The following is a 21290-nucleotide window of genomic DNA, read 5'->3' as shown; positions in this document are numbered from 1 at the left end:
TTGCGACGGTGTTTCTCGAATGAAAGCTCGACCCGAGGCATACAACTTCCAGGGGTGCAAAATGCAGAACTTTTGTTTTAGCGTCGCAAGATAAGAGACGGTAAAAGACAGGTCACTTTAGTAGTTTTCTTAAACAGACTACAGAAGTCTTGGCTACCGACACGAATGTTCATTTGTTGAGTACTTTTTGTGCTATATTTTGTCCTGTTTGGATTTGTTATGCCTGGGACGATGTCTATGAAATTTAATTTATGGTTAATGTCCAGAATTGGCTAATGGGGAAACCTCGATTCAGACAAATTATATTATTTTTACTAATAAGTGAACTCGTATAGGAACTGTCTCAGTAGTTATGATGTCTTTAGAAAATTTAGGCGGTCTGATCAGAATTTGTTTAATTAAATCCTAGGTCTAGATGAAGTCTGTACCAAGTGTATTAGCCATTTTCTTTAAATTTAAGATGATGTATAGTGTAATAGTATCTAGTACAACGTAAAAAATAATAATTACCTCCTACAGTTTCCTAGGTCTAGCTTTGAGCTAAGTTCCTACTTTACTTTGTAATACTGGATAAAGCTTACATTCTGAAAAAGTCTTAACAGGTCATTAAAACCACAATGAGAATATATCTTCAACAATGAAAAAAAGGGCTTTGTTTAAAACAAAAAGTTTATGAAACACATAAAACAAAATAAGATTCTACTAAGTCTGAGTTAGATCCACATTAGTCCTGTCCAAAAGCATAAAGATCTCCATTGTGGAGAATGAAATCCTCTACTTAGACTTGAGTTAAGGTAGTTATAACTCTGACCTAGCTTTAAATAAGCTCTCTGTTAGAATTGGATCCGATTTAAATTATTTCTGGATGGAATTTCAAAGTACTTGACGATTTTACACTTTCTATTATAATAGAGTATAAATTTTAGACTTTCAGAAAAATGTATCCTCACCTTTATCGTCCAAAAAATGGGGAAATAGGGTGATTATTGTAACGAAGAAATTCCACGAAAGACATAAAAGTTCCCAGCTGATCCTCCTAAATTTAGACACTCGAAATATTGATCGTCCCCGCTTTTAATCGCCCCGAATAATCTTCGGAATTATGTCCGGCTCGAGGTATCGGGTTGAAAATTTAGAAGGACGATTCGACGCCTGTTCCAGGGACTTTATTCTAGTAATTACGATCACGGCTGTCCTGTTTCTTTGCCGGCATATCCTTCGTGGATGGCCGGGCTGTTCAGAACCGACAAGTTTAACTGGTTCAAGCTCGATTAATCCGTGGAATTAATTCGTTGCTCGGCCAGATACCCTGTTTCGCGAATTTTAAGCCGCTGGCCTCAGACTGGACAGCTTGATCGATTATCGGGAATGCAATTTCACTTTCCTAACCTCTTCTTCTATATTTACAATTTTATAGGTTACGAAGACCAGTTCGACTAATTGTCTATTGCTCACAATTGTTAAAAAAATATATTGTACATTTATTTAATGGTACACAGTTTGGGTATTTATTATAAAACTAATATTTCATATTCCTTGGTTTTACTTCAATTTTTTAGAGATCATCCTATTGGGGCTTCTGAGTACTAAAAGTTTAAACTGTTGTAACTAGGTTAAAATTAGGTCACAGGAAATCCTAACCTCAACATGCGAATAAAAAAAACACTACAGTAATCACAATAAACTATAAGGAAATAATAAACGAAATAAACGCAAAAATACAATAAAATTAACACAATCATACATACACTACAGGAAATAGCTAATTTTCATGTTTAGGAGTGATTGATCCACACCTGTGGAGTGAACTCATAAGTATTAAGACACTTAGCCTGTACGAAGAACATATGCTGTATCAATAAAAATCCCCATAGTTCAGGCCACTTTTATTACTTGTTATAATAGCAGCACTTAATATAGCAATATCCCCTAAGCAATATTTATTCCAAACATTCAGCAATCTCGTAACACCTTGGTAACACTTACAGCACACCCATCCGTTAACACTAGGTTTACGGGCATTTATCGTGTAGGTATCTCCACGGCACGCATCAACGAACCCGCAGATTTTCTTTAAAAAACAACTTATTTTATATAATACACAATTTATGATCTCTGAAATTAATGCATAGCTATAGAGATAGGTATACCACATAGAGAATTTCGAGGTTAGAAAGCATTCGAAATGCGTCAAAATGACGCGTCCCGTAAACCTAGTGTCAAGTATCCAAACACTCCTGCACCGGAGTCTAGATCCCACGGTCTAATCACAACCCCGCGAGCATTGGATGTGGAACTGCAGATTCGTTCAGTATTTCGTGTCCAGACCGCCCATTACTGCATCCAATGACGGTATTACAATAGCAACTCATGGCCTAGGGACAAATGAAGCGATCCCTATATGTATAAGGGATCGAACTAGGGAGAGTTATCATCGAGGGCAACAGACTGCTTCTTGCTTTCTGCAATTTCGGGCTACTGACAAGGAAGGGGGGCTATGCGTGGCTTGTGGCTACCGCTCGATTAGTCTCGACCGAGGAATATCGAGGGATGACCTTTTTTTTTCTCCCCCCTCTCTCCACCACGGTCGAAAGAAGCTTTACTGCGCGAGTGGAAACCCGATCGAAGTCGTTCCGAGCCAAGTACCGGGCAACTTCTGTCTCGATGGTCACGGCGAGGGTGGAAGACCCTGAGCGGCGAGGCGCGGCTAATAATTTATGTCCCCCACCGCGAATATAGCGACGGCCAATAATCGCGACGGACCCGGGCAACCGGACGGAGGAAATAGACGGTAAAACATATCCGTGGATAGGGGAAGAGAAAAAGCGGTTCGAGGAAGGATAGGGGGTGGGTAGCTAACGTACGCCTGCATTTAACATGGACACGCGATGGGGGATGCCTCGGGGAAATCGGTAATTCTAATGCAGGATGTACTAGCAGTGTTTCCCAACGTATCTTCAACGATCACGTGACCCTACAGGATATTCTAAATTCTGTGAATTCAGCGAGTCGATCCACTAATGCAGTTAGAGGAATGTACCCTCGCGAGCAAACTCGGCTTCCACTGGGGGAAAAAGTGGCGTAAGAGAAAGACCTCCTACCACTTGGTAAATTTATTTCAAGCACTGAATATTAATTTAACATAAAGTTCAGTAATTTCCAATACCAAGTGGTAGGAGGCCCTTTCCTTACGCCATTTTTTCCCCTAGCGAAAGCAAAGTTTGCTCGTCGGTGTACATCACTCAAATTGTTGGACTTGGAATGTGACGAATTAAATCTGGTGCCTCCTATGGCTAGGTAAGTAGTGACCCGTCGACTTTGATACGATAACATGTAGAATTGCTTATAGAAGTGTCCCGTATCTGGATTACGGGTATTCGTGCAAGTCTTGTCTGTTTAGAGCCAAAGGGAGCGAAGATAGTAGCTAAAACCATGGTAGTGGGTGGGGTCAGTTGGTCTGTTGAGACAGACTAGGGCTTGTAGAACTTATGTTATATTATTCTTGATGGGTGATTTGTTTGTGTCCCTGTTTTTGGCCAAAAGCAAGCCGGCAGCTCGACGGGAGCAACATGTAGGACCAACGACTTCGACAGCCCTGACCCTAACCACTTGCAGGGAGCTAAGGATCTTTTCCTAAAATCGCGGGAGGGCTGATGCTATGTGAAACCCATAAGACACGGGATTTACGTCACGGCCTGAATGGGGAAACAGAATGTGGGGAACGGCTGAGCCGTTCGTTCGCGCTCGTGCGGACAGGCCTAAGTGCTTTGGGAACCACTGATGCAACGAAATGGGGCTAGGGACAGGCAGGGAATTATTGTCGAAACGTACGATTTTTCTCCAGGCGTGGGCAAATCTTCCTTTTGTTGGGGGGCCACGTGCGTGGCGGGAAAAATATCGTGCTTCCTGGTTCCGTGAATAATATTCTAGAGGGACAAATTTGACACGATGTGGCTCGAAGAGATTTAATGATTTCGGGATCTCATGTCTAGGGGATAAAATAGGGTATCAGATGGTACGACTCAAGTCGACGAGTATATAAATTATTGCAAGTTTTTGCAGTATACCTCACAGTGTTCTAGAAGAAAAGGAAACCGGTTTGGGACGTAAAAATATCTTCGATTCTGATAAAAACAGTTCTAGAAGAGATGAGACCAGTTCCAAATAAACAGATGTACACTTGTGATCCTTTCTTATTTCCTAACGAACACGAACAAGAGAATGCATAGTACAGTATATATTCTACGTTATATCAAGATTATATTTAGTATATTGCTGACGTTTGTAAACAATTGACAAAACTTTACTACCCAAAAGCTGTATCATTGAAGTAGCTACGAAAAGTTGTACAGACACCAATTCTAAGTGGGGCAAAGTGGAGTGGCGAATGGCTCAGTAAATATTTCCATTAACGTTTCGTGACCAATTGGATTGTTAAAATCAAGCTTCGTTGGCCATTGTCTAGAATGCTTCACTCACGTCGAGTAAATACTCCAACGAAATTAGCTCCACCGAATTATTCCACCGCTGGACCCCATTCAACTGTCCCTGTTTGTCGAAAAACAGCCCCGCCGAGCTGACCGGGGCATTTATTTAGATGAACGAAACGTGTCCCTAAGCAAATTCGCGGACGTTGTTCATTGTATGCAAGCAGACCGAAAATCGCCAACTGTTTCGGGCACGGTCAATATTTTGCTGTTCGGCTACGTGTACGGCTCCTGGTATACCAGTGTTATCGGCTGATTCGCTGGTGCTTCACGGTTCTGCAGCCTCGGCTAGGGACCAGATCCTCCCATGAGCTGACAATGCACGACTATGATCGGGGGAACTTTCGACGTACGAGACGTTCTTTATTTTTCTTCTGCCCCGGCTGACGGGTGAGCGATGAAAGTGAGGTTAGGTTCTAATGGTCGTGGTCTTGAGCTACCGTTTAGAAGTTGGCGAACGGTTACTTTCATGAATCTAGGGAGGAAGGTTTGAAAATGGAAGAATGAAGTGATAATATGAAAATTTGTGAATAATAATGAATTTAAAAATTTATGAATATTAGTGAAAATTGTTGAACTTAAAAATTTATATATATTAATGAATGCAACGAGTAATGGGTACAAAAGTTAATTAGTATTAATGGACACGAATATTTTTATTTATTAATGAACATTAGTAATTATATTCCTACCCCTGATATTATAAGTCATATTTTAAGCCGTCATAAAGAACTTACATAATTTTTCAAATAATTTCTTCCTTGATTTGAACGATGATTTAAAAAAAAATTGTTTATTGAAAAAAGGATTTACAAGAACCTCATAATCTATAAAAGAAATACCAAAAATATTCAAAATATTTACCTTTGCTAAGACACCACAAATATCGGGAGAATTGTCTCCGGGTCAATAATTACCCATTAATAAAAACATATCGAAACGAGCAAACTTCTGGATTTACACTGCAAAACAGAAAGGAAATGGGTTGTTTTGTTTCGTTTCTAGTGGTCGATCATGAACTAACAATGGAGTGGAGGAGAGTTAATTACCTACGGCATACTCTTGGCTTCGGTCCTCGTTCGGTTCAATCAGCATGGTGGATCAATTCGGAAATGCTTTAGCGATCATAATGTCGAACAATTATATATAGCCGGATTCAAGCTCACACTGTGTATTTCGAATTAGCCATTAAATATTTATTATTAGCATTCTGTTATTACATTGTTAACGTTGCCTACCGTTAATGATCATTGTTCGAATTTACACAAATTCACAAATTTGGACGGTAAATTTGAATAAATAGAAATTAAACAAAACTTTATTTTACTACCATTTTTTTTAGGTTAGGGAATCGCACATGTGTCAGTGACTTAAGAACAGGACTTGATATTTCACGTAAGAATTTGTGTTCATAACAAAATGAAGCATCGTGTGTAAAAATAATTTCAAATTGTCGGGAAAGTTAACCTTCGAATAACCTTGAGTACAGAAAAAGAAAAGTATTTATCCTACGTTTCACACGAAACCAAAGTCCAGTAACGATTTCGTCATAAAATCGACAGTGCAGAAACAATTTTGTGAAGAGAAAAAAATGAGAATTCGAACCTATCAAATCGTAGCAGTCACTCATGGATCGGAAATATACGAGAAATTGAAACCGCACAAAGGTAAGCGAGTCGGAACGTTATTTCAGTTATTACTTCCAGCAAGATACCCAGGTCCATGGGTTCCTTTGCTGTGTTGTATTCTCGGGGAAGGTAACCTAGCCTTCAAAAAACAAAAAGGAAAATGAAACGAGTTCATTCCCTTGTTAATATGAAGGTAATGAAAGCATAATACAATTTGCCAGGAACAAAGGGTAACAGAGTGGGATGTTTTTGTTAAATAGCGACCCTTTGCCGCTCAAGAGATTAACCGCGTTTTCTTGTCGGCCTATTAAACGTGCTCGCGCCAGCAAACTCTGGTTCCCATTGTGGTGGGCCAGCGCACGGTCTACTAGGCTTTCCAGCATCCCCGGTGTCACTGCCAGCTAATACTCTTCGTTTAACATTGATACATAGTAATACTTCACGAGCCAAGAGAGCTGGCATCCATTCCTCTTTGTCACTTATTAACCACCGCTTACTGTGACCATCATACTCTAGCTCAGCGTTTCCCAACCATTTCTGGACCATGGCCCACTTCAAAGATCTCTATAACCCCCTGGCACAAAAGTAAACCAAGTTCTGAAAAACTGTAACATTGATAGCTACTTCAAAGAAAGAAAAATTGTTGCCGATGAGGTGACCAATATGTCAATGATTTGCCAATTGCCCCCTAGAATATTCCACTTGCCCCTCGGTGTGCCCCTAGTTGAGAAACACTGCTCTGGCCCCACACAATACTTTCGAAAATTGAATAACAGCTGCCAGCCTAGATTCTGACAATCAAACATCACAATTTTTCACAGCGACCCAGCATCAGGACCAACATGATTAGATCCTATAGACTTTTTCGTGATTCCTAAAAGATTCAGTGTCCTTGGTCGAAAAGCTATTCCCATTGGTTCCAATTAAGGGTCGACAACTTCAGGATCCTACCTCTGATGGGACATGGGCAATATATCAGTGTGGATCATTCCCTATAACGAATCCCATCACTATTTTTCCCCAAACTGTACCGATCCTCTGTAACTGCTCGCCTATCTTCGATGGTTCCAGCAGGTGACTTTTGGTTCCTCGAGCTAGCCCAGTGTTGTTCATTGTTTCTAGACTGTCTACTCGCCTCGAAAACCAATCCGAAAATTGAAACACCGTAGGCCAGCTAACGCAATTTCCACGGGGGGGGGGGCGTACGGTTCAGTATGCAACGAGCCCCACAAAGCCAAGCATCCGCTGCCAAGAAAGTTCGACTGACGTCGTAACCGTATTAAAAGTTCCAGTTGACCGCAAATTACCATCATTAGCGTGCAATAGCCGCCATGGAAGTCCCTCTATGGAATAACAAATATCGAAAGAAAACAACCCCGCCGGGCCAGGGAAGTTGCACCATTACCGGTTAATATTAATGAGCGAGTAACTTCATCTCGAGGATAGTCCCAGCCGAAGTAGCCGATAACTCACTGGAAACCGAAAGCTTGCCAGGGACTTAAAAAAAGCTCATCACATTCTGGATAATCGTTTCAGAATTCACTAAATATCAAAGCCCTTAATGATCCTAAGGATGTCTCACTTCCACAGCCAGTCGACCACAAACACTTCAGAAGATCGTCTGACGTCTTACAGATGGGGTTAGCCCCATTTAGGGGATTAATAAATTCGTTGAGAATTCCTCTTGCGTTCTGCCTGGAGTGCTCCAAATAGGTCATCCGTGTTCTTTCCCAGCTCTTCTTCTCTTGGTCGCGGGTCGGATCCAAGACACGTTTCGCGACATTTAAATCCGGCGCTTGTCTCCCTTCTAACTGAATCCAGAAAAATTACGAACGTAGACGTGTGCCAACCACCCCAGGGGCTCTGCGCCCCTCACCGCCAGGAGTGTCCTCTTCCTCTCTGTTGCGGGGACACGTGAAGGCGTATGGCTTCCGAGGCAGCCAAAAAGGCTTTTCGGTGCTGAACCACACGTCGTCGGTTCCGAGGTTTTACGAGGTCGTCGAGCGCCGTCGATGACGCTGGGAATTGATGGCCACTTTGAGCCATCGTGACGCACACGATACCAAATGGTAGCTACACCCTGCAGGCTGATGATAACGAGAGTCATTATAGCAGGAATCGTCGACGCAATTAGCACGGTAGCCCGCACTTTTACGATTGTTTCTTATCCACAGTGGGGGATGGCTACGTATTCCTTCCGTGTTTCGTTTATGTACAGGGTGTCCATGAAATACCTACCCATTTCGCGGGAATTGTTCAGAAAAAAACAGAATTCAAAGGAACAATATATTTTAAGTTGAAGGATTCTTATACTGTAATGTACAACTGAAACGATTTCTTCTAGGGAATTGGATCTTTTTGCTCGGGGCTGAATCAGATCTTACCTGTATCGATGAGGAATGGAGAATTTGGAAGACTGAGACATCACATTGTATTATACATTTCGATGAAATAATCTTTTAACAAAATTACTTGGAGTCCTGCTCGTTTTTGAACAATTTCTGTAAAATGAATTTGGACTTCGTGGACACTCTGTATAAGGTGTCGGGGAGGTCACGGTGGATTTTCACGCGGAAAATTACGGTATGATGACTAGACTAAGTGCACTAGACAATTTAAAGCAGTATACACTCTTTTAATTACCTAGAAGTATTACCTAAAATTACCTAGAACTATTACCTAGAAGATATGTATGTCTTTTTTATCGTTCTATGTCCTGCTACTCTAGTTATACCAATGTCAGACCATTACTGATCAAAACCTTCAATTCCAATAGAAATCGACTGAAAGTGTTAAGCATCGTTCCTCTTGAGGACCAAACCCTAAACTTTAGGGAACCTATTCCCTACATACAATTATTCTATCTTTGATTAGTTATGAACTATGCCTATTAAATACTATTTCTTATCATTCTGTTCAATTCTATTCATCGCTGACCAAAAGTCTTCCAGTCCAACAGAAGTCCACTGAAAGTTCAAACGTCGATCCTCTTAAGAACCAAGCCCTAACTTAGGGTATGTTGGGGTGCCCCACTTTGGGTACCCTATTCCCCACACAAAACCATTCTATCTCAGATTAATCATCAACCATGTCCAGTATATACTATTTCTTATCGTTCCACACAATTCAGCTCCATTCCACCAGAAATCCACCCACCTGAAAGTCCAAACATCCTTCCTCCACTTTTCCCTCGCCATTGTGTCATCCGAGGGGGCTGTAGGGTCCGATAAGGATGCCGTAAAGTATACACCGAGCTTCCCCACGAGAGAGGTTCCAGCGAAGGCGAGATTCTACTTTCGAATAGAATTTACTTAAGCAAGAGATTGAGAAATATCGAGAGGATCGGGATTCTTCGGCACTGTCCGTGACGTTCGATCACTCGACATTTTCACGGCGTTTTAACCGCCCAAGCCCCCCCCCCCTCTCGTTCAGCTTGCACCAGACCAGAAAGGATCGATGTTCGGTGCAATCGTAAGTAAACCAACAACGATTTATCACGGCGGTTAGGGGGTGGAGAATGGGAGGGCAGCGCGTGAACGTTACTTGTCGCGCCGTGGGAGCGCCAAGCCCCGCGGGGCCGATAGGCGACGGCCCTGTGCATTATTTATTTTAAGTGTCTACCCCCTTTAAGCCGCTTCTTATCGCGAAACTTTTCACCGTGTATACGCCGTCAGCGGCTCCTTTATTAGCTCCCCCTTCTGCTCTGTCCGGTCCCAAAGGGAACACGGTATACACTACCAACGATTCCTTTCTCAGTTTCCGGGAAATTTCTAGCTTTAACTACTCGTGGAACGATATTTTCCTTGATACCCGTAGATCATTAGCCACGAAAGTTGCTTATGGGGGAGGTGGTGGGGGGGTGGAAGTTGAAGAAGGCGGCTGTGCTACTAATGCAGATGGGGCAGCACTGTCCTCGGAAGTCTATTAAAATGAGAGGCTGCGCGCTGTAAGCGCGGTGAAGTCGTTCTTGGTAGATTCTTCTTCTTTGTATGAAATATTCCTGAGTCGTTCTGAAATCGTACTCCTTAATGGGAAACGACGCGAGTATGAATGGAGGGTTTCGTAGAGTTTTTCGGTTGAAAGGAATTTTAATGGAACTTCTTGCTTGTGGATTGTAGCGAAAGCGTGTTAGGATACTTTTAATTTGATAAGGTGCTACTATTATATGGAAGGAGGATGGGTATAGGTAGTGATGGGTTCGTGGACAAGTATGATCAAACCGAGGAAACATTATTCCATTTGTTTGAAATCGCTAACTGGTTTAAACCTTTGAACCTTCAAAATGTTCGAAACGTTTGAAACGATCAAACATTGTTCGGACAGTTTGATTGTATTGCATTTAATTTTGCACCCTGTATATAACCCCATCAACTTCTTTATTTTTTAACAATAATTCCGAATCGGAAATTTTATTTTTTACTTCGTATTTCGAAAAATATCTACGCCTATACGAGAAACATCCAACTGTAACCAATGAAATTTTACACCCTATACACATCCTCCCATAAGTTTCGATAACGATGGTACTCAACCCATTCCACGTAACAAAACGGTCCGATAACTTTCAATTCGTGACCGACCATATAAATCTCACGTTAAGTGCGCGTTGACGCATCGATCTACCCCGGTTACGAATGAAATTAGCTCGAATTCCGGTACCGGGCCGACAATAATTGAATTCTCCCCTTTAAACAGAGGGAGCTTCGAGGGTAGCGCACGCTCGTATCGGTGTAACCGAATCAGCTGACGCTCGTGCACCGGCTGGCCCCTATACTTAGATCAAATAATTATCGGAATTGATTTCCTTGACACGTTAACAAGTCGAAGAAAGTTGATATTTACTTTGAAGGTTGTTAGACGCCTCCCATTCCACTTAAGCTCGACGGTTACCAAGAAAACGTGACCCATTGAATGTCAGACGCCTATTTATAGGGCCGCGGCTTGCTTTATCTTGCCGAGTACACGAGAGAGTATCGCGATAACATTGAAACTCGATCGCCCACGATCCGTTCGATTTGCCGAATTTCGAGGGGATGGGGTGGTGGTTATTTGACTGAGAAATTGAGACCTTCTATCAGTGCTATATTTAGAATCGTCGGGGAAACGGATGCTTCTGATCCTACCCTACTCCTGGATCATTTAACGACATCCCTATAACGGGGTACATTCTTCGGTTCGATGAGATACAAGGGGTCGTTAAATCGAACGGGAATTAAAGTACTGAAAGAATCGACCGAAATATGACCTAGCAGGAAGTGTTGGGGTTGTTATTATTATTACCTTAAAGTGTTACAGTAAATATTCGATGAGTGTTCGAAGGCTCCTCGGCACTGGACATTAAGTATTTCATAAACTTATGTGGGTTATTCAGGACACTGAAAAAAATATTGTAAAAGACGGAGGTTTTTAATATTCCTACGGCCACCGGTGCCTGGGTCCGTTTGGACCCCTATATTTTCTTCCTTTTATGTTCGAAGTAAATCATTAGAATTGACTAGATCTTAGATGTATCACTTAGGGACTTTAAAAACTCGGGTCGAAACGGACCCAGTGTTGGATAATACTGATGGATAGAAGTTGTAGCGTGACACAAACGAAGCTATCGATCGATAAAGACTAAAAGACCACTCAGCAAGCTTAATATCGCGCTAGCCAATGAAAAACCGTCCACAGTCAAAGGACCGTTTTTAACCCTTTGAATTCGGAATTTCCTAATTATCTATATATTTTGACGCTTCAGAGGAGACAATCCGGTGCAAAAGGTTAATTTCCAATGAATGTGTACGCCAGCAAGGATCTGTCTGGATACAAATAGACGAAAGAGGAGGATGGAGGATAGAAACGCAATTTTGCGTCGGTGATGTCACATTTGGAACGGCATGTAATTTCGTAGGGAGTTCCAACCGGTTGTTTGACGCCCAATGAAATCGGGCGGTGAAACCGTGTAACGTGCTCGTCGCCGACATACTCATTACATCGTTCCCCGTCGCCCGCGAATTAACGCTTAAATGTTTAATTACGCCCTATGGCGGCGTCGTTAATTGCACCTGTATCGTCGACGAGTCACGATTAGTCGGAAGTTTTCCCGCGTTCACGAACGACTGTCCCGAGTAGGGACGTTCCAATTCACGTCCCTGCCAGTCAACGATACCAGGTGATCGGATAATAATGAAGAATCTTGGGAATTTGGGGCAAAAATAAAATATTTTAATTTTGTAGTGTATAATACAGGTTTTGCACTCCAAATTCAACCTTCTGCAAATCAAATTCACCATTTTGAAGGTGGAATTCACCCTTTCTTCCATCAAATGCAACCTTTTCTAAATCAAATTCACCCCTTTGAAGATGATATCCATGTTTTTACAAATGAAATTCAGTATTTTGCAAATCAAGTTTACCCTATTGCTCCTATTGAAGTAGAAAGTAATAAAAAAGCATTTTCAAAAATTCACTCGAAACTAAAATTTCAACCATATTTTATGATGCCTAGTTGCCTTTATGGTATGTAATTTGAGTCGGTGGTTGACAGTTTCGCACTACAAATGCCATTTTTCTCAAATCCAATTCACCGTTCTGCAGATGGAATTTAAAATTGATAAATCCCTAATTTGATTTGCAAAAGGATGAACCTGATGTGTAAAATATTGAATTTGATTTGCAAAACGATGAACATCACCTTCAAAGATGAATTTACCTACAAAGAAGTGAATTCCATCTTTAAAATGGTGAACTTGATTTGCAAAAGGTTGAATTGGATTAGCAAAATGGTAAATTTTATAAGCAAAAAGGTGAGCATGATTTGCAAAATATTGAATTTGCTTTGCAAAAGGGTGAATTTGATTTGCAAAATGTTGAGTTTGCTTTGCAAACACTGTAATATCTACCCATTTCTATATTCCCTTGAACAATCTTTTCATTACTCGTAAGAATGACAATAAAAAAGCAACAATGAAGCAATCGCAATATATCCTCAGAAATGTGATCGAATTGTCTTAATACGAAAGGAAAAGGAACGATCGTGAAATACCCTCACGGAGATTAAATGTCCGTGATCCAAGGGGAATCGCGTGTTCCGGCCAGGGCGGAAATCATCCTCGCCGCTCGTCACTGTCCATCGGACGACCATTCCGTTTTTCTTTTTTTTTTCCCTCCCCTGCCACTCACGCGCTCTCGTCCGCGAGCACCCCGCCGTTCATTCAATTTCGACAGACAATAAGAAGCTCCATACGGGAAACGGAAGTAATCTGAAGACCGGTCTTCCATTAAAATCTGGGTCGAGCCGTGCGCAGACGGTCGGAAGGGGGAGGGGGAGGAAACCGACGTTTCCAATATCCGTAATAGGTGAGAATTTCCTAGGCGCGAAATTAAGTTGCAAAACCCGGGTCTCCCCCGACGCTTATCCTTTTTCACTGGACGATTTTTGCATAGGAGACAATTCAAACTCTTTTTACCCTATGGAGTACGAACTACCGAAATCAACGGCTGGGTCAATCGTGACCCATAACGACACGTTGAAAAATTTCTTTTATTGTTATGTAGACAGTTCGATGACCGTGATTAGCGATGGGTCTCCGGTGACTCTGCCATAGGCACGGGAAGTTTAACGCCTAATGTGACGTATATAGGTACGTGATATCTAGAAAATCATATTTCCAGGTGTTTTGTCGTGAACCTGAAACCATTTTTCAGTTAACCAATCGAGAATATTTTCCCTCCAAGAGGTATGGGCGTTAAAGGGTTACAAACAAAATTTGTTAAAAAGTACAAAAATATTCCTGCTACTGTGATTGAATTATGTATTAATGGATCCTCGATTTTTGATCGTAGAGACCCAAAAAGCTATTAATAGCATCTGATAAGTAATCTGTCAATAAACAAAACTTTCCTTATTTCCATCGAAAATTTTCGGTCACCCGATATGAAAACACACTTCTAAATACGGAGAAAATTATTACGTTGCATCTAACGTTCAAATTTTCGAGTTTAAACACCTCGAATAATTGAATCGTCGCGGAGCAAATGAAATATCATGGACCACGAGGTCCGTCATTGTTGTGCAACAATGGCGGAAAGCACGAGTTGCGTGGCCGTGAAACGGCGTTTCTTCGCGGTGACACGCTTCGAAGGGGACTGTTTCTATGAAATCTCCCCGTGTTTCGCTCGAACGGTAGTTAATATACGTTCGTGGGGTAGGGAAACGAGATTTATCCGTTTCGTTCGATCGGGAACACGAGTTCCAAATGAAATACGACGAAAAGAATCGCCACGCACGCGAGACACACGCGACCGAATCTCCTTTGGGTTCTCGTGACTCCGTTGCCAGCTGCCGCAGGACGACTGGCGTGACGTTTAATTAAGGCGGGAAAATTAGAAGGAGTTGAATTTCAACAAACTCGTTCCCCACCCCTTCAGGGAACTTATTGAATCCTTTTTTTGAACGTTACACCATTGCACAGATATTGGAAATCGATGGACGTTGCTGGATTCCTCTGCTTCCGCCTGAATTTAAACGGAGAATACGATCGTTCTGTTTTAACGGTACGTATATAGGGTGTAACGAAATTATTTTATGAGGAACTTTCCCCCCCCCCCCACTACTTTGATGAGAGAAATTAATCATCCCCAATTCAGTTGTACCAGAAACTTGGTAAACACCCTGTATATTCTAATGAATATGTAGCAAGAAAGACGGAATGAACGTTTGCTGGAACTTTTGAGATAAAATTTATAAAAATGTTTAGTGAGTGGAATTCATTGGTTTCTGTACTTCGACCTAGAAATTAGTGCCTTCTTTCCCGCGGAAAATTGTGTAAGAAGCAGAACGGAGTTCGCCGCACGGAACATTGGAAATTACGGCACGTTCCCGTTTTCGAGTCCGAGAAACGCGAGGCGAGATTCTACAGTTTCGCCGCACTTCCCAGCGATAAATGAGTCTACAGCGGTTGGTCAGAGTTTCTTTTTCGAATTGCATCATCAAACTCTTGCGAAATATTATTCGCAAAAATTATTGGGTTGATCGCGACTTTTTATTTTTTTGTAATTATGTTACGACGATACATGGTTTCTTTTCAGATTTCTCATTAGCACATGCTTCAATATTTAGACGTATTTTCATTTTCCGAAACCTGTTTCATTGAAATCGGGGTCAAGGACAAATCTGTTTTATCGATCGAGGGGTTGGTTCAATTGAAAATATATATTTTTTCATTTTTTCCGGCATTATCTGTCTTTTTTGTGATACCTTTCGTAATTGTACAAAGAAATATTATTGTCGAATTTATTTTGGTTAACAATAATAATAATAGAGCGACAAAAATGTATCACACGTGCAAATAAAAATGATATAGAAAAATACGAGGGAAATTAAAACAGAGACCAGTGCATAAAATGAAATGTAGATGCAAAAAGTATCCACCATATGACCATGTTTTTTTTGTAAAAATTTTTTAAATATGTTTTTCATTCTGAATTGTTTATCAATGTACTGAAATATTCGGAACTCTTCGACAGTGAAATATACTGAAATATACTCAAATATATATTGAAATATACTGAAGTATACTAAAATATATACTGAAATACACTGAAATATACTGAAATATACTGAAATATACTGAAATATACTGAAATATACTGAAATATACTGAAAGATATTGAAATATATTAAAATATACAGAATACTAAAATATACCTGAATACACTAAAATAAACAGAGTAAGTATACTGAATATACCGAAGCCCAGTCAATTACACCAAATACACTGATATATACATAGTACTCGACACTTACGTCCAACACTCCATGTACTCATTCTAAGTACACTCTACTAAGACAGAAACATTGAAACCTCTCTTTTAACCCACTCTCGCCGTTTCTTATTCAACAACGCAACAAGCACTACAAATTTATCAAAAAAAAAAAAAAAAGAAAAAAATTCCCCTCAACATGACGTTATTATATTACAAAATTCATACCGCGTGGAAAACGGAATTACGCGCGAGCGCGTCCACGACTTAATGTGCATTTCTAATAGAACGATACGGGAACAGAAATATTCGTCTCCGGCACACGGCCACGTACCGCGCGGAAATTATCACGTCGACGGATGCTATTCATAGATGCTCGCACAACGACGGAAAACGTTCCCCGTCGAAAGTGCGTAATTCAAACGGCGCGGTCCGTAAATTCGTGCGGTTCTACAGCCCCGCCATCCCCTTTGCTAAACACCGCAGCATATACATTATGTCCCATGTAACGCAACTCAATATTCTTCGGCCATTTTTGACCATGCAACGAAAAGTATTTTGAACTGTAATCTAGTAGCACAAAAATATTAGTTAAATATGTGTTTCAAACATTGAAAAAATATTTTTTCAGCCACACTTTTTAATATGAAATAAATATTGAATCCAAATATTGGATACGTATACAGGAAATATAAAATAAATGTTTAAAAAATATAAACTAAATATTCATAGAATATAAAAGAAATATTTTAAAAGTATGAGTTTAATATTTAGGCAATAGTAAATAAATACTGAAAGTCTGAAAAGAATGTTTAAAAAAAATTAAAATAATTTTCATACATGGTTTCACGCATCCGAAATTAGTCGTCTCCGTAATTTATTTTATATTGAGAAAAATGATTTTGCTTCCAATATTAAATACATATTTATTAATAAAAGGCCATTAATTAATAAAATATTTAATGCTCAGTGTCGAGGAGCCTTAGAACACTCATCGAGGATTTACTGTACATGGTTAGAATTTCATCGAATTGAACAGAAACCACTAGGTAAAAACTACCAAAAGGCACAAGGGTCGTAAAACAGTAAAGGGATACAGAATATTCCAAAATCGCCAAATAGGGAAATCCCAATTCTTGCCCACTTAGCGCCCTGAACCAGTACTCACCGCGGCTGAACTGATCGTTGTTCGCGATCACCCGTTCGGCGTTCTTCCTGGCGATGTAAAACCACTCGCTGCTGTTGCTGAGATACTTGTACTCGATCGCCAGATCCTTGACGAGTATCCCGTCCTGATCCTGAAGACGATGCGCGAACGGGCAATAGAGCCATCGGTCCTTGTACTGTAGCTTGTCGTAGCAGTTCCCAGCGGCGAATATGTCCTCGTCGAACTCGACCATCGACAGAATACTGGCATGAAGAAGATATTCAGAAGACAGCATCACTTCTGGCGCATACTTCCAGAGCCTGGTCAGCATATTGGCCCTGTTCACCGCTAGGTTCGCCTCCAACCTAAACTTCTCCTGGGCGTACTGATCGACGACCCCTTCGCCCAGGTTCAGATCGGTCCCAGCGGTGCAATTTTCACCTAAAAGATGCTGATTCTCGATGATACGAAGGAACCTCGTCACGATGTCCACGTGGACACCCTCCTTGTTGGGCTTGCCGTGCTCCACGATCGCCTTCCCGTAATCCTCGTAATCCTCCTCCTGTTCCGAACCGTTCCTACCACTTTCGTTATCATTGTACAGGTCGTAGTCCTCCAGCATACCGATCTCCACGTCGTCCAACTCGTTCCTGTCCCCACTTGGCGTCCCATGAACAATACGACCGTAGATCTCGGTCAAATTCCCAGCAGTCCTATTGCCGTACACCCTGGACCGATTTCTAGCAATCACCTTCTTCAATTTATTAAACGAATTGTTCCTGTGACGAACTGGCGGGGAGTTCCGAGATTTCCCGTCTTTTCTGCGGTCGGAGCCAGCCTCTGATAGCCTGGTGAGTAGCTTGTCCAAATCAACGGTGGATCGTTCGTCGATCGTGCCGCTGGACCTAAGGTCTTGTCCAGAGGATTCGTCGGGCCTTTGGCTCTTGCCTCTGGAGATTCTAGAAGCATCCTCGGTCTGGGACCCGTTGTCGGTCAGCTGGGCCCTTTTGCTGGTCCCAGTAAAGTACAACAGGTCGGGATCGTCCAGCCTGGTCTGTCTTGGGAAGTGGTTCCTCGATCTACTGTGCCTGATCTGGGTGGCAGGCTTCTCGATGCTGGTCTCGAGCTTACCCTTGCGGGCCAGCTGATCCTCCAAGCTGGAGAACCCATCGTCTAAATTCTCCTCCAGGTATAAAGGGGGCTCGGTAGCCTCACGGATCTCGAGTTTCCGTTCGATGAACGACGGTCGATGGGTCTGCTGATGTCGCAGCAGCTCCTTCGGCCTCTCGATCTGCGGCTCCTGATCCCCTAACTCAGCCAGCGCCTGGCTGCGCGTGCACGTGAGCAGAACGAGGACGTACCAGCCACACGAGAGGACGGTCATCTTAAGATCTCTGTCTTCGACGAGGGCGACTGGGGGTCCTCTATAAGGGTCCTCGCCCGGTCACGTCATGACGACCAAGCATGGCCCGATCATCGACTTCCGCATTCTCCCAGCAACACAGTGGGGTTCACAGCGTCTTCACGCCACCACTACTGCGCGAACCTGTCACATTTTCCCGCGGTATTTATGACGCCTTACGTGGCTGACGCTAACCGACTGTCGACACACGATACCACCGAGATATCGGGGAACCTTTGGGACCTATGAACCTCCAAGCGCACTTTCTGGCTGATCGAAGGATTCAACGGAGCGGACCAACTGGTCTCGTTTGGAACGTTCATCTCCGGAGCTAATCACACTTGACTACGATGCAATTCTAGACGGATCTAGACTATCGAAAGCATCAGTCCAGGTGGTGTCACCACCTGGTAATTGCAACTCTAGCCCAGGATCATCGGACTTTGCTCTGATTGTCATTCATTTTAAAGAGTTATTTGGTAACGAGGGTGAACGCGCGCGAATTGGAGAACGTGTTTCGAGGCGTTCTCGGGCGGCAGAGCGGCGTGCTCGACTCGCGGTCGCACGCGGCGCCAGACTGAGGGTTGAAATTCGCTGCCCCCGTACCGTAGACAGAGGAGTTCGCGCACGTAGGGCGCATGCCTCTCTAACACCGGCTGATTTTATTAGAATCAACTTGGATGCTTGTTTTCCTCGGGTGGAGAACGCGAAATCTGTATCGGTGGCCGTTAATTGGATGGGAAATCCGATCGCGATCGGACGGAGTACAACGTCTTCCATAAGTTTGGGTACATTTCAGGGGTTAAACCTTGTTAACCCTTTAACGACCAGACCCTTAAACCATTATTTAAAAATTATGAGACCGATATATATGTTGCATTATGTTATTTTTAAATTGAAGATATCGATATTAAATCAACCTATTTTTTTACTTTTTCTAACATTTATTTTTAACCTTTCAGCGGCCAAACACCTCTTCTAGGGAGAAAAATTATTTCTCACGATTAGTTAACTCAAACATGGTCCCAATATGTGCACCTCGTCTGTACTTTCACGACAATACCACTGGAAATATGATTTTCTAGACGTGACGTATACGTCACATTGAGCGGTTAACCCTCATGTGCCTGTGGCCGAGTCATCGGAGACCCTAACGATAATAACAAAATTAATATTTCAAGATGTCATTATGGGTCACGATTGACCTAGCCAGAGTTAACTCGTCGACTAGATTTGACACGAACTTTCAGTAGCCTTTCGGATTCTGATCTATTTATCTAGTTATCATTGAATGTGTCGTAATAATTTGCAATTGGTAATAAGTTCTTAGGATTTAGGATTATGCTCCTTGGATCGAAAAATTATCCGGTTAACAGGTCGCAAAACTTCTTTTGTGCAAAACACTTACGATAAGATTACAACTTGCTTTGTAAGGTAAGTCTACGGAATTATTTCCCGATATATAGGGTGTCTCAGATAACGTGACCATTCGAAATATTTTTGATGTTCTTTTTAGTGCTACAACGATATGGTGAAAAAAAGTATTGTATGCGTCAAGGGGTCCAATATTACGGTTGATGAAATAATTGGGACAAAATCGTATGTTTGTAAATTGCAGGGCAAAGATGATTATTTTCACTGAAACTATATATTTCTCGGTGCATCAAACTTTTAGTAGGCGCTATAATGAGATGCTTTGAACCTGATCTGGTCCATTATATATAACGGGTGTCTCAGAATGTATGTGGCGGAATTCGGCAAACTTTTTAAGGATCGTACTGAGGAAACCGTGTCACATGATTTTAATTCTATTCTGAGCACTGGTGTTACTGTATCAATTTCACTACTGTTATAGTAGATTCAAAAACTTAATATTAATCTTAAAGAAATCATAATGAAAAATTCATTGATAGAAATTTTGTTTTACTGTCCGAACGTTTCTTCGATAAAACTGAAAATTTGTATAGTACCTATAGTATAATTTTCCCGTACTTGAATACATTTACATAAATAATGAATATTAATATGACAAAATAAGAAAAATCAAGAACAACCGTTTCATTTTTCTCCAGTAAATCAGGATTAAGCAGGTACATACATCTTTCGTTCTTTTAGTCGCGATCCATATTCAGAACTGTTCTTCATTTAAGATGATTTATAGCTGGTTCGTGACTGAACAACATTCAAGTTTGTCTAATATCAAAGTTTTCATGAAATTCGAACACCTATTTTCATCGTTCTACTACCTGTAGCAATAAGTATTCAATGAGATCATTTCAAAATACATTTACAGTCTGTTAAACATGAAAAATAATGTTGTCTGTATATTAAAAAGAATAAACCAAAGAAATATAAATATATAAATATACAGATACATCAACATATCAATGCATAGACATACAAATATATGTGTAAGTACATGAACACATTAATATATGAATCTACAGACAAATAAATATACAAATACATGAAAATACGAATATACGAATATACGAATATATGAATATATAAATATATATAATAAGTTATAAAATCGCGAGGGATCGGAATAAACTTTCCAACGCGAACAATGAATATTATTCGTCGGTGGCGAGCGGTCGAATCGGAATTCCCGCGCTTTGAAATTCCATTGAGATAAGGAGGTGGGGGTGATAAACTTTTCTGACCGGGGCGCCTTTCGGAAAACGAAAATGAGAGGGAAGAAGTTTAACGAGGAAATTACTGGAAAATCAAAGTAACCCCGACAATGAGAACACGGGCTCCACCCGCCAAATTCCTCAAAGGCGCGGAACTGAAACTCGAGAGCCAAGATACTAGCCACCCTTCCCGCGCTTGAAAAGTTTCCAGTTTTCATGAATTCGCGGGGGAGGGGGGGGGGG

General features: G+C 41.4%; 1 protein-coding gene across 1 annotated transcript in view; it reads right to left on the bottom strand.

Moving 5' to 3' along the window:
• The window catches only part of LOC107186940 (probable G-protein coupled receptor 158), a 129392-nt gene extending 110999 nt beyond the window's left edge, over positions 1-18393 (bottom strand). The window contains exon 1 of the mRNA XM_015574912.1: positions 17031-18393. Coding sequence (XP_015430398.1) covers positions 17031-18393 — 1363 coding nt within the window. The remainder of the gene's footprint in view (positions 1-17030) is intronic.
• Positions 18394-21290: the final 2897 nt, after the last annotated feature.

Source organism: Dufourea novaeangliae, unplaced genomic scaffold (genome assembly GCF_001272555.1).
Source record: "Dufourea novaeangliae isolate 0120121106 unplaced genomic scaffold, ASM127255v1 scaffold96, whole genome shotgun sequence".
Classification (NCBI taxonomy): Eukaryota; Metazoa; Arthropoda; class Insecta; order Hymenoptera; family Halictidae; genus Dufourea; species Dufourea novaeangliae.
The sequence above is the reverse complement of the archived record's forward strand: the minus strand, read 5'-3'. Positions and strand labels throughout refer to the sequence as shown.